At 42.5% G+C, this 16,058-nt stretch overlaps 1 protein-coding gene across 1 annotated transcript in view; it reads right to left on the reverse strand.

Moving 5' to 3' along the window:
* Positions 1 to 302: 302 nt before the first annotated feature.
* LOC306734605 (insulin receptor substrate 1-B) overlaps positions 303 to 16,058 on the reverse strand; it is a gene marked incomplete at its 5' end in the record, with an annotated part of 37,412 nt that continues 21,656 nt past the window's right edge. Inside the window, one exon of the mRNA XM_079215966.1 lies at positions 303 to 533. Coding sequence (XP_079072092.1) covers positions 526 to 533 — 8 coding nt within the window. The 3' untranslated portion in view covers positions 303 to 525. The remainder of the gene's footprint in view (positions 534 to 16,058) is intronic.

Consider the following 16,058-nt stretch of genomic DNA (forward strand, 5'->3'; position numbering starts at 1 on the left):
CTGCTGCATTATTTTGTAACTACATCAAATCAAGCACAACCCCTCCCCCCCGCCCCCAAAAAAACCTCAAAGCTTCAGTTAGTCGCGGCTAAATTGAAGTTTTTTGTAAAATGGCTACAATCTGAAAACGAGGCACTTTTTGAGCAGATATATAATTTTATTAATTTTCTTATTGATAAACTAAATATCCACCTTAATTATTAGAATTTTTCTTAAAAAAAAAAAAAAAAAAAGAAAACCCACCAATCTCCATTTTTTTGTACCTTCTCTGATTGACTTTCACTCAAGGAATGAGAGCAGCAAATAGCTTTTTTCAAGAATGTCATTTGGCACAAATGTCTCTGTTGGTTTCCACAACCAACAAGATAAAAGCAAAGAAAAAGTTGTCCATCAGTCAAAATGCTTCAGGGGCGTGTCCGGTCCAACTGCTCCCTCAACGTGATTGGTCGTCACAGAAGGAACAGGCAAAGCTTTGAAGCTCTCTTAGTGGCACCAGATTGTTTCCCAAAGGACGACGCACTGACATCAGCACTCTGAAGAAAAAAAGAAAAGAAAATTGTTTGGTTAGAAGCAGAATAAACAATAACCCAGATATGAAGAAGAAATACATATTATGACATGTACAGTACATACAGTGTCTCTTGCTTATCAAGGTAATTCTAATATTGAATGTGAGTTATCAGTGTCCGCATATCATCCTAGGAACACAGTGACCCTAAAACGAACAACGGGAATAAACAATGAATCCAAACAAGCTGGAAAAAGACTCTCAGATTTACAAAGGAAGAAAGCAATCAAAGGGAACAGCGGGGAAGGAGAAAGTGAGGACACCGATTGCTGCAGGCGTTAGCGAGGGGAAACAGACCCAGAAATTTCAGATCCTCACATCACATCGGACATGTGAGCACACAGGTGTGCATTGCCGGGAAAAATGTCATTATTGTGTGCCTCCAGCAAATAAGAGTCTTTCCTTGTTTGCACAGTTGAATAGGATTAGCGGGAATGCAGACTTAATGATAATTCTGCTCCAGAGTAGAGAGAGCAGACGAATCACATGGCGGCGGGCAGCCATCTGCTTCTTTTTTTTAACGGCGTGATTTGGGTGAGGTCCCCGGCGAAAGTAGATAATTGTGAGAGAAACCTGGTGAAATCTAATTGGTGGCCCTGTGAGACACGACCAGCTGATTATAGGGGTCAACGTGCTTTAAATGCTTTAGCAATTTGAGCCAGCCCTAAAAGCCCCCATCAACTGTGCTATTTTGGGGAAAACAAAGTTTCCAATAGTCAGTGAATCGCTGTGAAATCTTTGGTCTTCAATTCAAAATAATGGCGCTAGATTGCATTCTGATCATATGACATAATATTTCCAGACACAACAGGCGCGTGGGAACCCACACCACACTTGCATGTCAAGAGTTTTTTGTTTTGCCACATGATGTTTAACAACTAGGACGTTAAGTGATATCAATTAATAGCCTCTGTTCGCGTCTTCCACAAACGACTATAAACATGGCAAAGCACAAGACTGATGACGATGTTGGTGGTGACACCTCCATCTCAATCACCTATGACGGAGGACAAGCTAGGATTGGACCCATGTGCAGGGGGCCATGAGTCACACCGAGGATTAACGATTCGGTGTTTCTACGACCTGACCGACCAATCAGAATACAGAATTAAATTATGCAAAATAAACTGGCTGACACACATTTTGTTAGACCTATTTTTGTGACATGCAATAAACCTGCAAGATGGGTGGCCATTGATAATGTTTAGGATAGGATAGCATACGTACTTTATTCATCCCCAAGGGGAAATTTGGTTGTGGCAGCAGCAATCAGAGTTACATAAGACATTCAAGAAAATTAAATAATAAAAGTACAAATAAATATATTATATACAGTGAAAGCAGTGCTAGGGTTATTGATGTTGATGAGGATCTGGCCAGAGGTGATTTATTATACACACACGCTTTATGTTACATTTACGTAATTAATGTTGTTTTTCTGGTTGGGGCATGGTTAATAACGATTATTGCACAGAGTGTAATTGCTTTGTCATGACTGTTAAGTCATATCTTGTACATTACAATAATTAAAAAAAGCAAAATAGTAGAGTTCATCTAGAGTTTGCAGGATCATGACTCTGGCTATAAAGATTAGTCGGTGCCCTTTAAAATGGGTTACACTCTGTCAGATGTGATGATGACTCACACCAAAGGCACTCAGGCCGCCTGCAGCCAAAATAACCAATGCACGAGAGCTAGTAAAGAGAACAGGTTGAGAGAGTTCCCTGTGTCTCCTGCCCCAAAATTTCCCAGCAGCGCTTGACTCTCTAATTGCATGAGGGTACTCTATATTTATGCCCCTCCCTCTCTCTCTCTCTCCAGTTGGTCCTCTTCCTGGTGCAGTGAGCTATATTTAGCCCCCCTCGGCACAGACGGTGCCCGCCAGCCGGCCAAGCCATGACGGCCCAAACCAGAGCGGAGCGGAGCAGCTCCCTCGTTCCGTCGACAAGCGGCTTCGAAAACAGCAACACAAACAATCAAGCCAGCCAACCAGAGGGACCAGAGGAGACAGCCTGGACACGCACTCATGCAGTGCCATGGACACACACACATGAAACAACGCACACAAAAGGACACAAGAGCAAGAGACTATAATTATGCGGATGACATTCACTTAATGATGACCTTTCACCAAACCCAGACATGGGAAATTATACAGGGAAACAACTCTCCCATGCCTCATCCTAATGCACATGCGCCCTCTTATATGAAACTACAAATGTTTCCACTTTAATCAAATATTGCCTTCTTATTTTCCCTGCTTCCCCTTCTTCGAGTCTGACCCTCCCGTGGTGGTTTGTCTGTCGATCTCGTTCATTTCCTTGCATCGTTTCTCCATCTGCGGGCCGATCGATGTAATAATGACCGCGGCGAGGATCGTGTATGTGTGCTTCTCTTTCCCTTCTCTCTGCCAGACTGTTTAAATCAAGAGTTTAGACAGGGCTATCTGCCTCCGCAGTCTGCGTCTAGCCAATAACTGTTCTCTAGCCGCCTGTGACTGTGTGTGACTGTGTGTGTGTGTGTGTGTGTGTAATTAGGAGAGTCTAGGTCTATGTGATGTCTCAATCGAGTACAGTCTAAAATTGAAAGCCACTCTGTTCTCTGGTCGTAAATCGAGTGTCAGTCTGTCATTTTCATGCCGCCCCGGCTCCCACAAGACACGGAGCTGGTCTTCGCGATATGATGTGAGTCACTGAGTCCACTGGTCCCTCAGTTCGTTTGAGTTAAATCATTTTTTATTTTAAAAGAGACAGACACTACATGTATTAGATTCATCAGTTACAGTAAATGGAAACAGAAGCTGCAGAGAGAACAAAAACAGTAGTATACTCAATCAACCGGCATGGTTTTACTTGGCCTCACATAGGAAGAGATGAATGATTGGAAATCCCCACTGTGTTTATCACTACATCTCCTCTTTTTGCTACTGCTTAGACACATCAATCCATGAGAGCCGCCGTCTAACCTGCGGAGACGTCTTTGTGCAAGATACTAGGGGTGGGAATCACTAGAGGTCCCACGATTCGATTTTATCACGATACTTGGGTCCCGATTCGATACTATCACGATACTGTGATTTATTGAGTATTGGGTTTTATTCCCTTTTTTCCACCGCAAATTGTCCCCAAAGGAAAACGTTGTCAACATTTTGTATCTAAGAAGATACCGTTTTCAGTCTGTTCACCTCACTTTTATTGTAGCAAAATGTGATTGTCAAGCAGACAAACTGACTAACATGTCATAGATGTTGTTAAAATATCGCGATACTATGCTGAATCGATTTTTCCCTCCACCCCTACAAGATACCAAATTCCTCCCGGCGCCGAGGCTGCAGCTCTGATTATTATGTCATCTGAGCTGTCACTCAGATGACAGACTTTTTTGGGGGAGAAGAGTGCAAGTGTTCACATTTTCTCCTTTTGATTGTCAAGGATGCTGATTCAGAGAGAAAACATTCAACCAGTTTGATGGACTTCCACTGATGCCATGGAAGATCTGAAGACAGCTGATGAAAGCAAAACATATTCAGGAGAACATAGCAACTTAGTGGGCCATCTCACATTAAGAATGCATGTTTTGTCGTTTCAATAATCAGTGGCAAATTTGCAAAGAATTCCTTGTAGGCTGCGTTTCCACTGTCTCTACACACCAATGCCGAGTCAACCTATAATTAAGTGGATCTGTGACAGAAACGTTAACATTTTCTACACTCGCTGGCCCTCGCCTGACATGGATCAGACGCGTCTTTCCAGGGAAACAGGAAGCCCTTATTTTGTTTTCGCAGAAACACCAGCAGCAGTTTGTTTGGAATACAATTGTACGCATTAACAGAAAATCAAAAGGGAAAAGAGCTTCGCGGTGCTGCCCACCGTGCTGGACTGACAAGTGATTTCTGGGAAGCGGAAGGGACATTAGCAACGACGAAGCATTCACATGTTGTGCCCAGTAGCTCCCATTCATTTTGATACATTTATGTTTTAATTTGTTGTCTTTTCGTCTTTATTACTGGAGCACTTACGGCATATGACTGAATACGCTCAACAACATTGGAGAAAGCAGCGTGGGGATTGGATTCATTTGGAGGGGACCTTTAGATGATAACTGACCGACCACTTAGCCAGATGCGCCGGACTAAACGCCACTGAAAGCAGAGTCGAGAGGGAGGAGAGCTGAGATGGAAGCTTAACCAACCCGGATCTATTCCACCACCCAGTCTGGCTAATGTACAGTTGCAGAAAAAAAAAAATAGACAAGCATTTTGTCTATTGTGTCAAATTTGTAATCTTAAGATGTCGGCCATATTGCATAGATAATTGTTTTAATGATTCCTCCTGATGCAAGTTTTAAAAAAAATGCACAGGACTGCACTGCTGATTTTTGTTTAGTTGTTCGGTGTGTTTTTACTTGCGTCGCGAGCGGACTACAGATGCATTCGTTGTGCAACCCGTGTTGCATAATGACAATGCATTATTCTTGAATCTTTGAACATGCTCGCTTTGATAATGTTATCCTTTACGGAAAATTACAGCGACAACAACAATCCCTTAATACCACCAATGAATTGTCCGACGGGAAGCTTTTCATTGTTTCAAATGCCCCCATTATGAGAACCGTGAACGCAGCACATTTTCCCTTTATGCCGAGCGGTTCCATACATTACACTAAGCAGTTGGCAGCGGAGACCCGGCTGTGTGTGAGCTTAATGCACATTCACACACACACACACTCTATCCCGCCTTCAACGCTGCTGCTGTCAATCACACTCGCTGCAGCCACAACCGCTCCACAACAACCTGTTTTCCAGGTGTGTGCCCCGCACGTGCGAGTGTGTAAATTCATTTAGACATACAACGGTGTGTGGTTGCAAGTTTAGATAGAAGAGACCATGACAAGGTGTTATGATATCTTAAGACCAAGGTGGAAAAAGTCAGGGAGATAGACGAACGCAAAAGCAATTTTTGCACGACATATTCCAACGCTTTAACTCATTAAATGTTGTAATTTCTGTCTGTGGTTTATCTGATTTTTTTTGCATGATTGTATAATTATACCGAATGAGGAAAAAAAAAGGCAAGGGGCTTTCAGGCTAGTTTCATTATGCAGCGACACAGTGGGAGAGACTGAGTGGGTGTGTTATGGCACACAGAGGAGCTGGAATGTGTGGGGACAGGAAGAGACAGACAGAGGCAGCGCAGCAGTGCTGAGTGGGGGAAAAAGGGGGGGAAAGAGCACATATGTGGGAGAACCACGTTCACTGCCCACGTGCAGCCGCACGTCCCAGTATTTTTAGATCATCCTCGGACGAAGTTCTTAACATGCAGTTTGCATTCTTAATCCTAGCGAAGCATGTCAGGCTTTACATACCTGACCATGACAGCCAGAAGACTTTTGTGATTTTAAGAACAAACAAAAGCTGCTGCAGAGTTTGCTGAACACTACATTGGCCCCTGTGTGTGTGTGTGTGTGTGTGTGTGTGTGTGTGTGTGTGTGTGTGTGTGTGTGTTTTGTCTCCAGGTACTACACTATTTATTAGGGCTGAAATGATTAGTCACTGTCATGAAAATGTATTTCCAACTATTTTGATATGTGATTGATTGTTGATGTCAAATACACCAAATATTCAGGTTTATTGAATTGTCACACACACACACACATCTGTATGAAAATGAATTTAGCACAACGTGGAAATTGTGTCACCTGCATTCAGGTTTATGAAACAAAAGTCAGTTGCCTCTTTGCTGCATATTAACCTAAATATACCTCAGATAGGAGAGCAATTGGGTTGAAAGTGCCAGTAAAAACATTAAATGCCCATTACAGTTCTGCAAACGACTCAAAAGCGAGTGTCTTAAGCAAAATATTTCTAATGACGGTCCAAAAGTCAAACAAGCACCTCGAGGTTGAAAAGATAAATTGACACGGGTGCAAACTATTTTAAAAAAAGAACATTGCAATTGTGTAAAAGTTGAGCCTCGTTTGAGAAGAGAATTCCTTCAGTGGTTGTAAATATAGCGTATCAAACGTGGGCGACCTTGTGCCACAGAAACTGGCTACTGTACTGAAATCTGACATGGGACGTCCTGTCCCCGGACAGGACACACGGAGCTAACGCCAAGAGGGCGGAAGGGTTTTGGGGAATGTTATCTCATTCAATCTCTGTCTCTGTCACATGCACCACATTTTCAGTGTTTGCCGATTCAGGCCACTGATTTCTCTTTTCGCCTCCGTGTGTCGTGTCGCTCCACCAGTTCTGCCACTTTCTCCCAATGTGGAAGGCTCTCCAGTAAACACACACACACACGTAGGCGGCGTCTCGAGTGAAGTGATACACAGTATAGAGTAATAGCATAAGCAGGTGGGCTCCTCAGTTCTGAGTAAGGCTTTTTCCAGAGTGTCAGTTCGCTCCGGCTCTCTGACGGACAAACAGACTGAAACAAGAAGCTGTTGCACCATCTTTAGGAAAGCCAGTTGAGCGACAGAGCTGCTGTTGAGACATTTTGTTTCTCGTCTTGCTTCACCAGGTGCATAATTCAAATAACAGTCAGTGGAACAATTCTTTTGTTTCTTATCGGACTTTTTTGAAAGTTGAAAATTGTAAAACTTTTAGTTCAAGCGAGACAAAACGGCGAAGAAGCCTTCAGTTAAGAGGCACATGGTTTCAATCCTGGAAATTCCTCACAAATCAAATGTCAACGCCTTCAAATACACCCTCGTTAAAGTAACACGGTTTCCTCATGTTTAAGATGGATAGATATCTTTATCTTCGTGTCATGTGCGTAACGTGCCCAACCCTCATGGGTTTATGAGACACCAAAAACACAGCTGCAGTGGACACACGTTTCAATAAGTTTCATTCATTTACAAAATTACAGGTTACTTCACCGCTCGATCTTAAACGAAACAGTCTGCCTTCTCTCCCAGGCCGGGCAAATAAAATCTGCTTCAAAAAAAGGTTCCTTTCCTTAAGCAAAACAACTTTTTCATAATCATCCAGTCAAAAGAAATCAGATTCTGTCCTCCTCTAAAGTAAAATTAAACCTCCTGGTCTCTGGAGTTAATGGCAATGTTCCTGAGCATAACTGCAAATAGAGATCTTTGTATTCTGTTTAAATTATACTTAACATAAAGTTCTGCACTATAGTCAGAAAGCCACATTTCTAAGATGTATATATTTTTAAAATCAACCTCTGGATACCATTTACAGGCAACATGTTTTCTGAAGCAGAGATACATTGTATTTACGTTATACTGTAATTAACTCTCTATATAGCATTCACTGTTTACTGTTCACTCTCCTACAGCAAATCATATCCAACAGAAACCCATTGATATCCAATGCAATATTATATTATACTACTTATAACTAATAGTCAGTTATTAATAACTATGAGCTTGAAACAATCATTCAATATGATCACATCATTTGTAAAATGATCACAAAATGATATCTCATTTATTTATTTTATTCGTAATGTAATGCTAAACATAAATGTTACCATTTGATATATCGTATGAGAGTTAGCTTGAAGCTAATTTCCCCTTCATATTTTTACCATCTGCTTCCACCTAACAACATCATATACCACTATGTTTAATAATGCATTTTTTATGGTCCTGTTGTCGTTTCAGAGTTATTATTAATTAAAAACTCCACAAACTCTAAACAAAAGTAGATTACAGTCACATCTGCTTCATGCGTATATCGGCTCAGTCGTCTCAGAGTCTTTCACAAGATCAATTAAAAGCTTCCTCCTTCGGATAAGACATGACGGTAAATAATACATATGGTCGTCACTTACCTACTAAATCAAATTCGCCCTGTTTTGCAGCATCAGAGGGTACAAAGAGCGACCGACAAACCTCTGGATCATTAAAACGAAGAGGGGTCGACGGTGGGGAATCTAGTTTGCATTTGGAAATCTTTTCCCGTGTGTTTACAAACTGATGCCAATCTGTGTCTCACAGTGCCTCTGTGTGCGTGCATGTCCTCGTGCCAGCTTCTGGCCTCTGCTCCAGTCTGATGATACATTGTGTAATTATTAATAGAGACACCTCTGCCCCTTCATACCGCAACCGCAAACACACACAGAATCAGAATCTTCCATATTAGTTTTAAGTCGCTATATTATGGGCAGTAATTGTGACTATGTGTGTTTTAACACTATATCTATCCGACTACGATGAGTGTAGGTGTGGATGGGTGTCTGTGTGTGTGCATAAGTCAATGTGTGGCTGACTGGTTCGACTGCCAGACTAGGCCAACATGCACCGCAAATATTTATCTACGGACCTTCTGGAGGCTCCCCTAGCGAAGCTTCTCTCTCTCACTTCATCTCCACAGGAAAAAACATTTAACAAGAGTCCTCTCCTTCTTAGTCTTTATCGCCATCCTGTTTTTAGCCTCCTCGCCATGCTCGATCCCTTTTCTTCATCTACTAGATTTAGTTTGAAGTTTGCCCGAAAGTGTTTATTACAGGACCTTTCAGACCCGTGATGAATCTTTTGTCCTTTTTTCTCCCTTCTTTACTCTAAAATGATGATTTGCAAAATGTTCCACTGCGTTAGTGCATGTGATTTGTAGCAAATGTGCTCCTTTAAGATCGGCTCTGTATATGTGGCTGGTTTTCTAACAGAATGAAGACGGCTGGGAACAAGAAAATAACATCAGATAAAAAAAAAGAGCAGTTAAAGTGACGTGGATGGAGTGTCAGATAGCACAATAACAGGACAAAAGCAAAACAGGCGCATGAACGCACACAAGTATTTTTTCACTGTTTCCATCCAAGTAAGAACCCACGTAGATACGACGTCCCCGCGGCACATAAATGAGCAGCATGATGACGCAGGGCCGATCTGTGTGTGTGTGTGTGTGTGTGTGTGTGTGTGTGTTTTTGGACAGGAGGTGATGATTCATATTCATATTCTGTTGGACTCCAAAAAGCCCTCATCATCATCAGCTCAAAGAGGAATACGCCGTCCCAGAACGACCAACACGTGCTGATGTCACACACACACACACACACACACACCTATTCCCACACAACTGGGGAACATGTGCAAGCAAAAACTCATGTTTCTTTCAGCTGCTCAGGATCACAACTGGTCATGAATACAAACAATTTCATTAACAACAAATGAAATTCAGCGGGGAGCTGAGGAGTAAACACAGAGGACGCATGCACAGACGCCACCCCTCCCCGAACCGCATGTTATTTTTGACTTGTTTGTTCTCGACCGTGTACGACTAATAAGCAGGCAGGAGAGTTGGGCGCATTTCATTTCCTCTCTCCGCTGATTCGGGGCTTTTAATGCTCTGGTTGGGCGCTGTGACGCCTGCAGCGCAGAAGAACATCGTGTTAACGGCTGTGGAGAGGTGCAGTCAGTGTGGGGGCTGTAATTGCAGATTCCAGAGATGCTGTCTATCAGACAACTGAAACAGAACACACAGTTTCCGTGAAGCATAACAAATAAATTGGCCTTACTAATGATAATAATACAACCAGAGACAAGGGGTTAGTTCACAAGTTGCTGCCATTGGTATTTATTCTCATCCGCCACAGAATCAGTCGCACTTCCGGAACATTTTAATCGCAGCTGCCGGCACTCAGCACGAGCAGTTTAACTGGAACTAGCTGTAAACGGTGTGTGTGGGTCTCTAATAAAAAGTCTTTTAAGTGTTTAGAGGGTGCTGTTTTAGGCCTTACCAAAACACAAAAGAAAATGTAAGGAGTGCATTCTACCACATATTTGTCTATTTTAACATTAGCTATAAACGCTAGCATGCCTTTGCTAACTAACTGCAGTGACCTAGCTTTACTTCCAGAGACAGGGGCGTGTCATAAGAGAACTACAATATTGTGTTCGGTTAAAGGTTCAATTAGAAAAATACTTGTTTAACACTGGAACGTCCACCCTGCTAATATTTTGAGTATCAATAGCTGAAAACAACGTTTTCAATGAAGTGAAAAGGATTTAGCGTTAGCATCTGCTAACATTAGCGACTGCCGTCACGTTTCACCGTCAACTGCCGGAAATGAGAATCCTGCTTTTGTTCACTTTTGTGTAAAATTAATAAGCAAACCACCAATTATCCTGTCAAGTATTGAATACTTTAATACTTATTCAGTCTCTACCAACGCAAACACAAATGAACTATTGACTAAATGTGCTACTGGCAAAACAAGGTACAAACGTGTCTCCTAATGCAATGAATCAATTAACTCCCAAAAAAAACATTTCCAGTGAGAAAACCCATGTGCTTGTGTGTAACCCACTCCCCACAATGTAGTCAATTCAATAAGGAAAGCCCTGCTAAGCACAGGAAGCTGTTAGTTCTGCCACTGAGGCCCGGAGAAGGGTGCTGACGCCGAGGTGACGTCGAGGTGAGGCAGCGCTCTAAAGGTTAACGACCGTTCTCAGGCCAATAATGGCAGCAGCGAGCAAACATCGCAGCTCCTTCATCCGATCTGCACTGATGAGTACCATAAGGCGGGTCGAGGAGCTGTTTGTTCTTTCTCTCAATCGCCACATAGACGATGTCCATGATCTTGACTGTGGAAGGTGTCCTGAGCTGGGGCTGCATGCTGAGTTTGCATGTAGACGGCCAGAGGACGTGTGCGTGAGGGGAACAGTCGGGGGTTCATCTGAAATCTCTCTGTCCACGTGTCTGGATTGGAAAATGTTCTGTAGTGAAATGAAATTCTTGACTCTTTGTCAATTTGGCTTTCTGATCACGCTGAACAGAGCTGCAGAGAACGTGGACCCTGGTCGATGTGTCAGGATTAGGTAACTGAAATGTGGGCTGTGTGTGTGTTTAGGCTACAGTCTCCCTCCAGGCAGTCAGAGTTGAGCAATCCATATGTTAAACGATGTCCTCATGATCCGCAGTATTTAAGTAGAAACACCCAATTTATAAACTCAACTTCTACTTTGCACAAAGTCCTCAGAGTCCCATGCTGCAAGATCTGTTGGCTAACGCTACGAAAAAGGTTCAGTTTGCATTTTTACTTCTTACTTCACACTTGAATAAATAAAGGAACTGCATGTTGACACCAGATTATTGCCATCATAAACTCAAAACCTTTGACTCTTTGAACTTCAACCAATATGACTGATAATTATGAACATCTGCAAGCAAACTAAGCGGTTTCAAAATCTGGTCCGATTGGTCAGCATTCTTGTTGGTTATAATACCATTTTACTTCTTCTTTTCCACACATTTTAAATCGGCTAAAGAGTTGATTTTGTGAGCCGCGACCTACAACTGTCATTAGCAAATGTAATCCCCTGCAGCAAATAAATAAATCGGGTTGGTGTTCTGTCTGCAAGCTTTACGAGTTACACTCGAGGAGAATGTGAAGCAGTAAACATGTAAAAGTAGAAATAGTACATATCAGAAGTGCATACTACAGTATTTTGTAGGGAAGGTACCGGTAGTTTAGTGTTTGGGGGTTCCAGCGCTGGGCTGTAGGGTAATTGGGCGGAAGCCATGAATAATATACTAATAATTCATCAAAATAACACCAGTAATACTCACACAAACAAAATTAAGTAAAAGCAGCAGATGACAATATTTGGAGTGTCGGCCCAAACTGACACTTTGGAGTTTGACTTGGTACAGCCCTGCTATTTTGTGACCTTTCTTTATTTCATTGCAAAGTGCCAGCCTCGTCCCAAAAAGCGGGGGTTCATTAAACAACAGTCGTCTGGTCCAAAATGGCTAACGGGCACAATTCAAACAACCGAATAAGAGCAGGGCTTTGCAGGCAAAAGCCCCTGTGGGAAAGAAAGAGATTTCATGGCCGCTCCTCTGAGAATAACTTGACCTCTCTGCAGGAGTCTTAACTGTATTCTCACACAGTTGCCCCCGTCAGCACCTCGGCTGACCCCGGGATCAACTATGACCTCCAGTCATCGCCTGAACCTCCTCCACCTGAACCATCTGGCCTCCGCACAGCTCAAGATGCAGCGCGCACTAACAGTTACTGAAACCACACGCAGTCACACAAACAAACAAGAGAAAGGACAAGCGCGCACACACACACACACACACTCACTCACACACAGCCTCCATGTGAGAAGTGGCTCGTTAGTAGACGGTAATCAGCTTAGGGCTCACCTACGCCCACCGGCGCTAAGCTCTTTACAGACAAACCCAGTTAGAGAGGTAGCAGCTGAGCGATGCCATGGCCCCGAATCCAATGAAACACACACAGTCAGACGCACACAGATTATGGTGGAGACGTGGGGAGAAACACTTTGGCGGTGTCAAGACAATCACCTGAGACAGCACAGAAGAGGGGGGGAAAGAACAAAGTGAATGTATAGGGCCGACAGACGGAGAAGAAAAAGAGGCCGGGAAACAAACAGGGAGCCAGAAGAACGGCAAGCAAAAAGAGAAACTTGGATGTTTTCCAGGGAGAGAGTGTGTGAGGAAGGAGGAGGAGGGGGAAAAAACGGACAAATAAGAAGGAGTGTGTGCGAAAAACTCCCTCCTCCTCTGTGGCCTCAGTAACCCCAGTAGGTTGGTGGGTGGCTGCTCAGTTCTTTTAGGCAGCGCCCGACGCTCTCCAAACCCAGCATACATCCCATACCACAGCGCACAATCAGCGCTCTGTAGCCAGGATCACACTCGCACAGGGAGCTGGCACGCTGCCAAGCTAACACACACATATACCCACACACACACACACACTCAGAGGCATGCACATTCCAACACACTCACACTCACAGAGAAGAATACGTACAGTAAAGTGAGTTCATGTCGATGTAACCCGTCGGTCCAGACTGAAACATCCGAACAACTGCTGAATGGATTGCCAGGAGATTTGGCAGCGATATCCATGGCAACCAGAGGATGAATCCTACCGACTTTGATGATCAACTCACGTCGCCCCCTTTGCGACAACATGAGATTCAGTTTTGTGATTTTGAGTGAATCCCTTTAGAGAAAATGTTGGATGAACGCCAATGAAATGTGGGAACCTACATATTCCGCTTCAGGAATGTACGGGTGGTTTCGATGCGCGGGACTATTTCAGACATGAGAGTGGAATCAATCGTTTCGTGTCTCGACAAGAAATTAATTGAGTCTGTTTTCCAAAAATGTCAAACTATTCCTTTGGGAGCTACTTCAAAAATGCACCGACACATTAACAAATTGTCAAAGCAATACATCCATCACTCAAACTCTGATAAGTACACAGAGTGTTAATTATACAATGCAGAAATGAGAGCTGCGTCCCGGCTTCAGAAGGTGAACCTGGATGTTGGAGACACAGATTTAAAAAAACATGGCAGTCATCTCTAAATGCAGTCGTCCCCTGTATGTTATCTAAGACTTTCATTCATTCATTCATTCATTCATTCATTCATTCAGGCAGAAAACCTCTTGTACACAAAAACCCGGCTCACATGACCAGCTGAAAGCTCCTTAATTTGTGGAACGTGATTATGAGAGGAAAAGAAAAGGTCTGGTGTGAAAGTAGAGAGGAGCGAACAAAAAGTCTGCAGAGAGAGAGAGAGAGAGAAAAGACAGGAAGAGGAGGAGAAGAAAGAGAAGTTTGGAGAGCGGAGGAGAGAGAGACATGGCGGGGCAGAGGGGCTTTGTTCAAAACAGAAAGAGCAAAACAGTGTTGACAAAAGGGACAGGAGGGGTGTGTGTGTGTGTGTGTGTCTGTCTGTGGCCATGGTAGGCCAGAGCCAGGTCGGTGAAGGTAACTTTGGACATTAGTTAAGGGGCTTTTGGCTGATCCCTGCTTCCTGAAAGATGATTGGCTTGGATGATCTGTCTCAGCTTTTCTTATTTAGAGCAGCACAGCTTCGAGACTGTTGTGTGTGTGTGTGTGTGTGTGTGTGTTCATGTACATTAATCACTTTGTAATGTAACTAAAGAGAGCAGACTTGAAATGCAAGCGTGCACAGGTAATCAAACGCTTTTCTGTCACATCTAATGACAAGTCCAATGGCTGCAGTCTTCAAGGCGCGCACACACACACACACACACACATTCAGCCCGACGGCGCCTCATTGCCTGACCAAGCTGCCAATACAGTTCATTCTCCTGACGCTGTGTGAGTGTGGTTGTGTGTTTGCCAAATGCATATAAATAAGGCACTAGTCAGTCAAAACATGACTAGAGTACTGAGTCATTAGCCGCAGCTTTACTACTTAATTACCATTCGCTCAGCCGGGGGCGGCTCACCAGGAACGCGCACGCACACGCGCGCACGCACACACACACACACTTGAGAAGCCCTTGAGCAAGGTGCTTAAACCCTTACTAGGCTGATGGGTAAGTGAGTGATTTATTGGTGAAAAAGAGCCCTTAATCTGTGAATAAATTAACCAAAGATCATACAAAACTACTCCAATTAAGATTTTGTATTCATTTTATAAAGTAGACGAAAGAAAATCTACGGCTGACAGGAATTTGAAAAAGAAGACAAGAATTCGGGTACATTTTGTCACGTGCTGGTCAATCTTCTTATGATTTGTTAGTCTGACATATTAGTCATATATATAGTCAGATATTTCTGAGGGGATGTTTCCCCCAAAAGCAGCTCAAATGTCTTCACAGTAACATGTTATTCCTGTTCGCCTGTAGAAAATGCCCCAAAATACATAACATCGTTGTAATAAATCTCAGTCTCAGACAGACAGTATTATACTGGAGGAGGTACACTATATATGATATATATATATATATATATATATATATATATATATATATATATATATATATATATATATATATATATATATATTATACTGTGTAATATTATATAGTTCTATTTTTTAAGTTTTATATTAGTCTAATTTTTCCTTGTCACAACTTAAGTATATTTCTATTGTTTGTGCTTTGTGATAGTTATTTACCTTCCAGGGAAATATGCTGTTGCATTTGCTGCTCATGCTAATTTAGTTTTTTTAATCTGTATAACAAATACAAAAAGTAAAGTGTAAAGTATGCACTTTAGGCAAAAGTCTAATATTCAAATATAAGTGAACCTAATCAATAATGTGTGTTTTTGTGTACATTTAGCCATGATGTGTTGTTTGAGCAGAAATGTCAAACATCTGCCTGTTTTTTTCAGATTGTATTTTTGGGTTTAGGACAAAAAAAAGCAATCTGAAGACATTGCCTTCACAGACCAAACAACAAGTCGGAGCAACCGATAACATAATCAGCAGATTAACCCCTTAAACCTTTAAAACGTATATTGTTATCAGTCTTAAAACTCCATTATGGGCCGGGCTCAAAGAGCAGTGGTTATCTTTATCCTTGTGGTGGCTTTCTTCGAAGTAACTCCAGTTCCTTGTTTTTCAGTCAGATGACGCCTCACCGTCAAATACCTTGTTGTGTCCGTCTGTGTTTAAGTTTTAGTTTGAACACAGCAAGTGATAAAACATTGATGGAGCAGGTAAGTGTGTATGTGGATGTAAGTGATACTGTGGAGTGGAGCATGTGTCTGTTACATTACCGGAAACA

The sequence above is a fragment of the Taurulus bubalis genome (genome assembly GCF_910589615.1).
Source record: "Taurulus bubalis genome assembly, chromosome: 3".
NCBI classification, from domain to species: Eukaryota; Metazoa; Chordata; class Actinopteri; order Perciformes; family Cottidae; genus Taurulus; species Taurulus bubalis.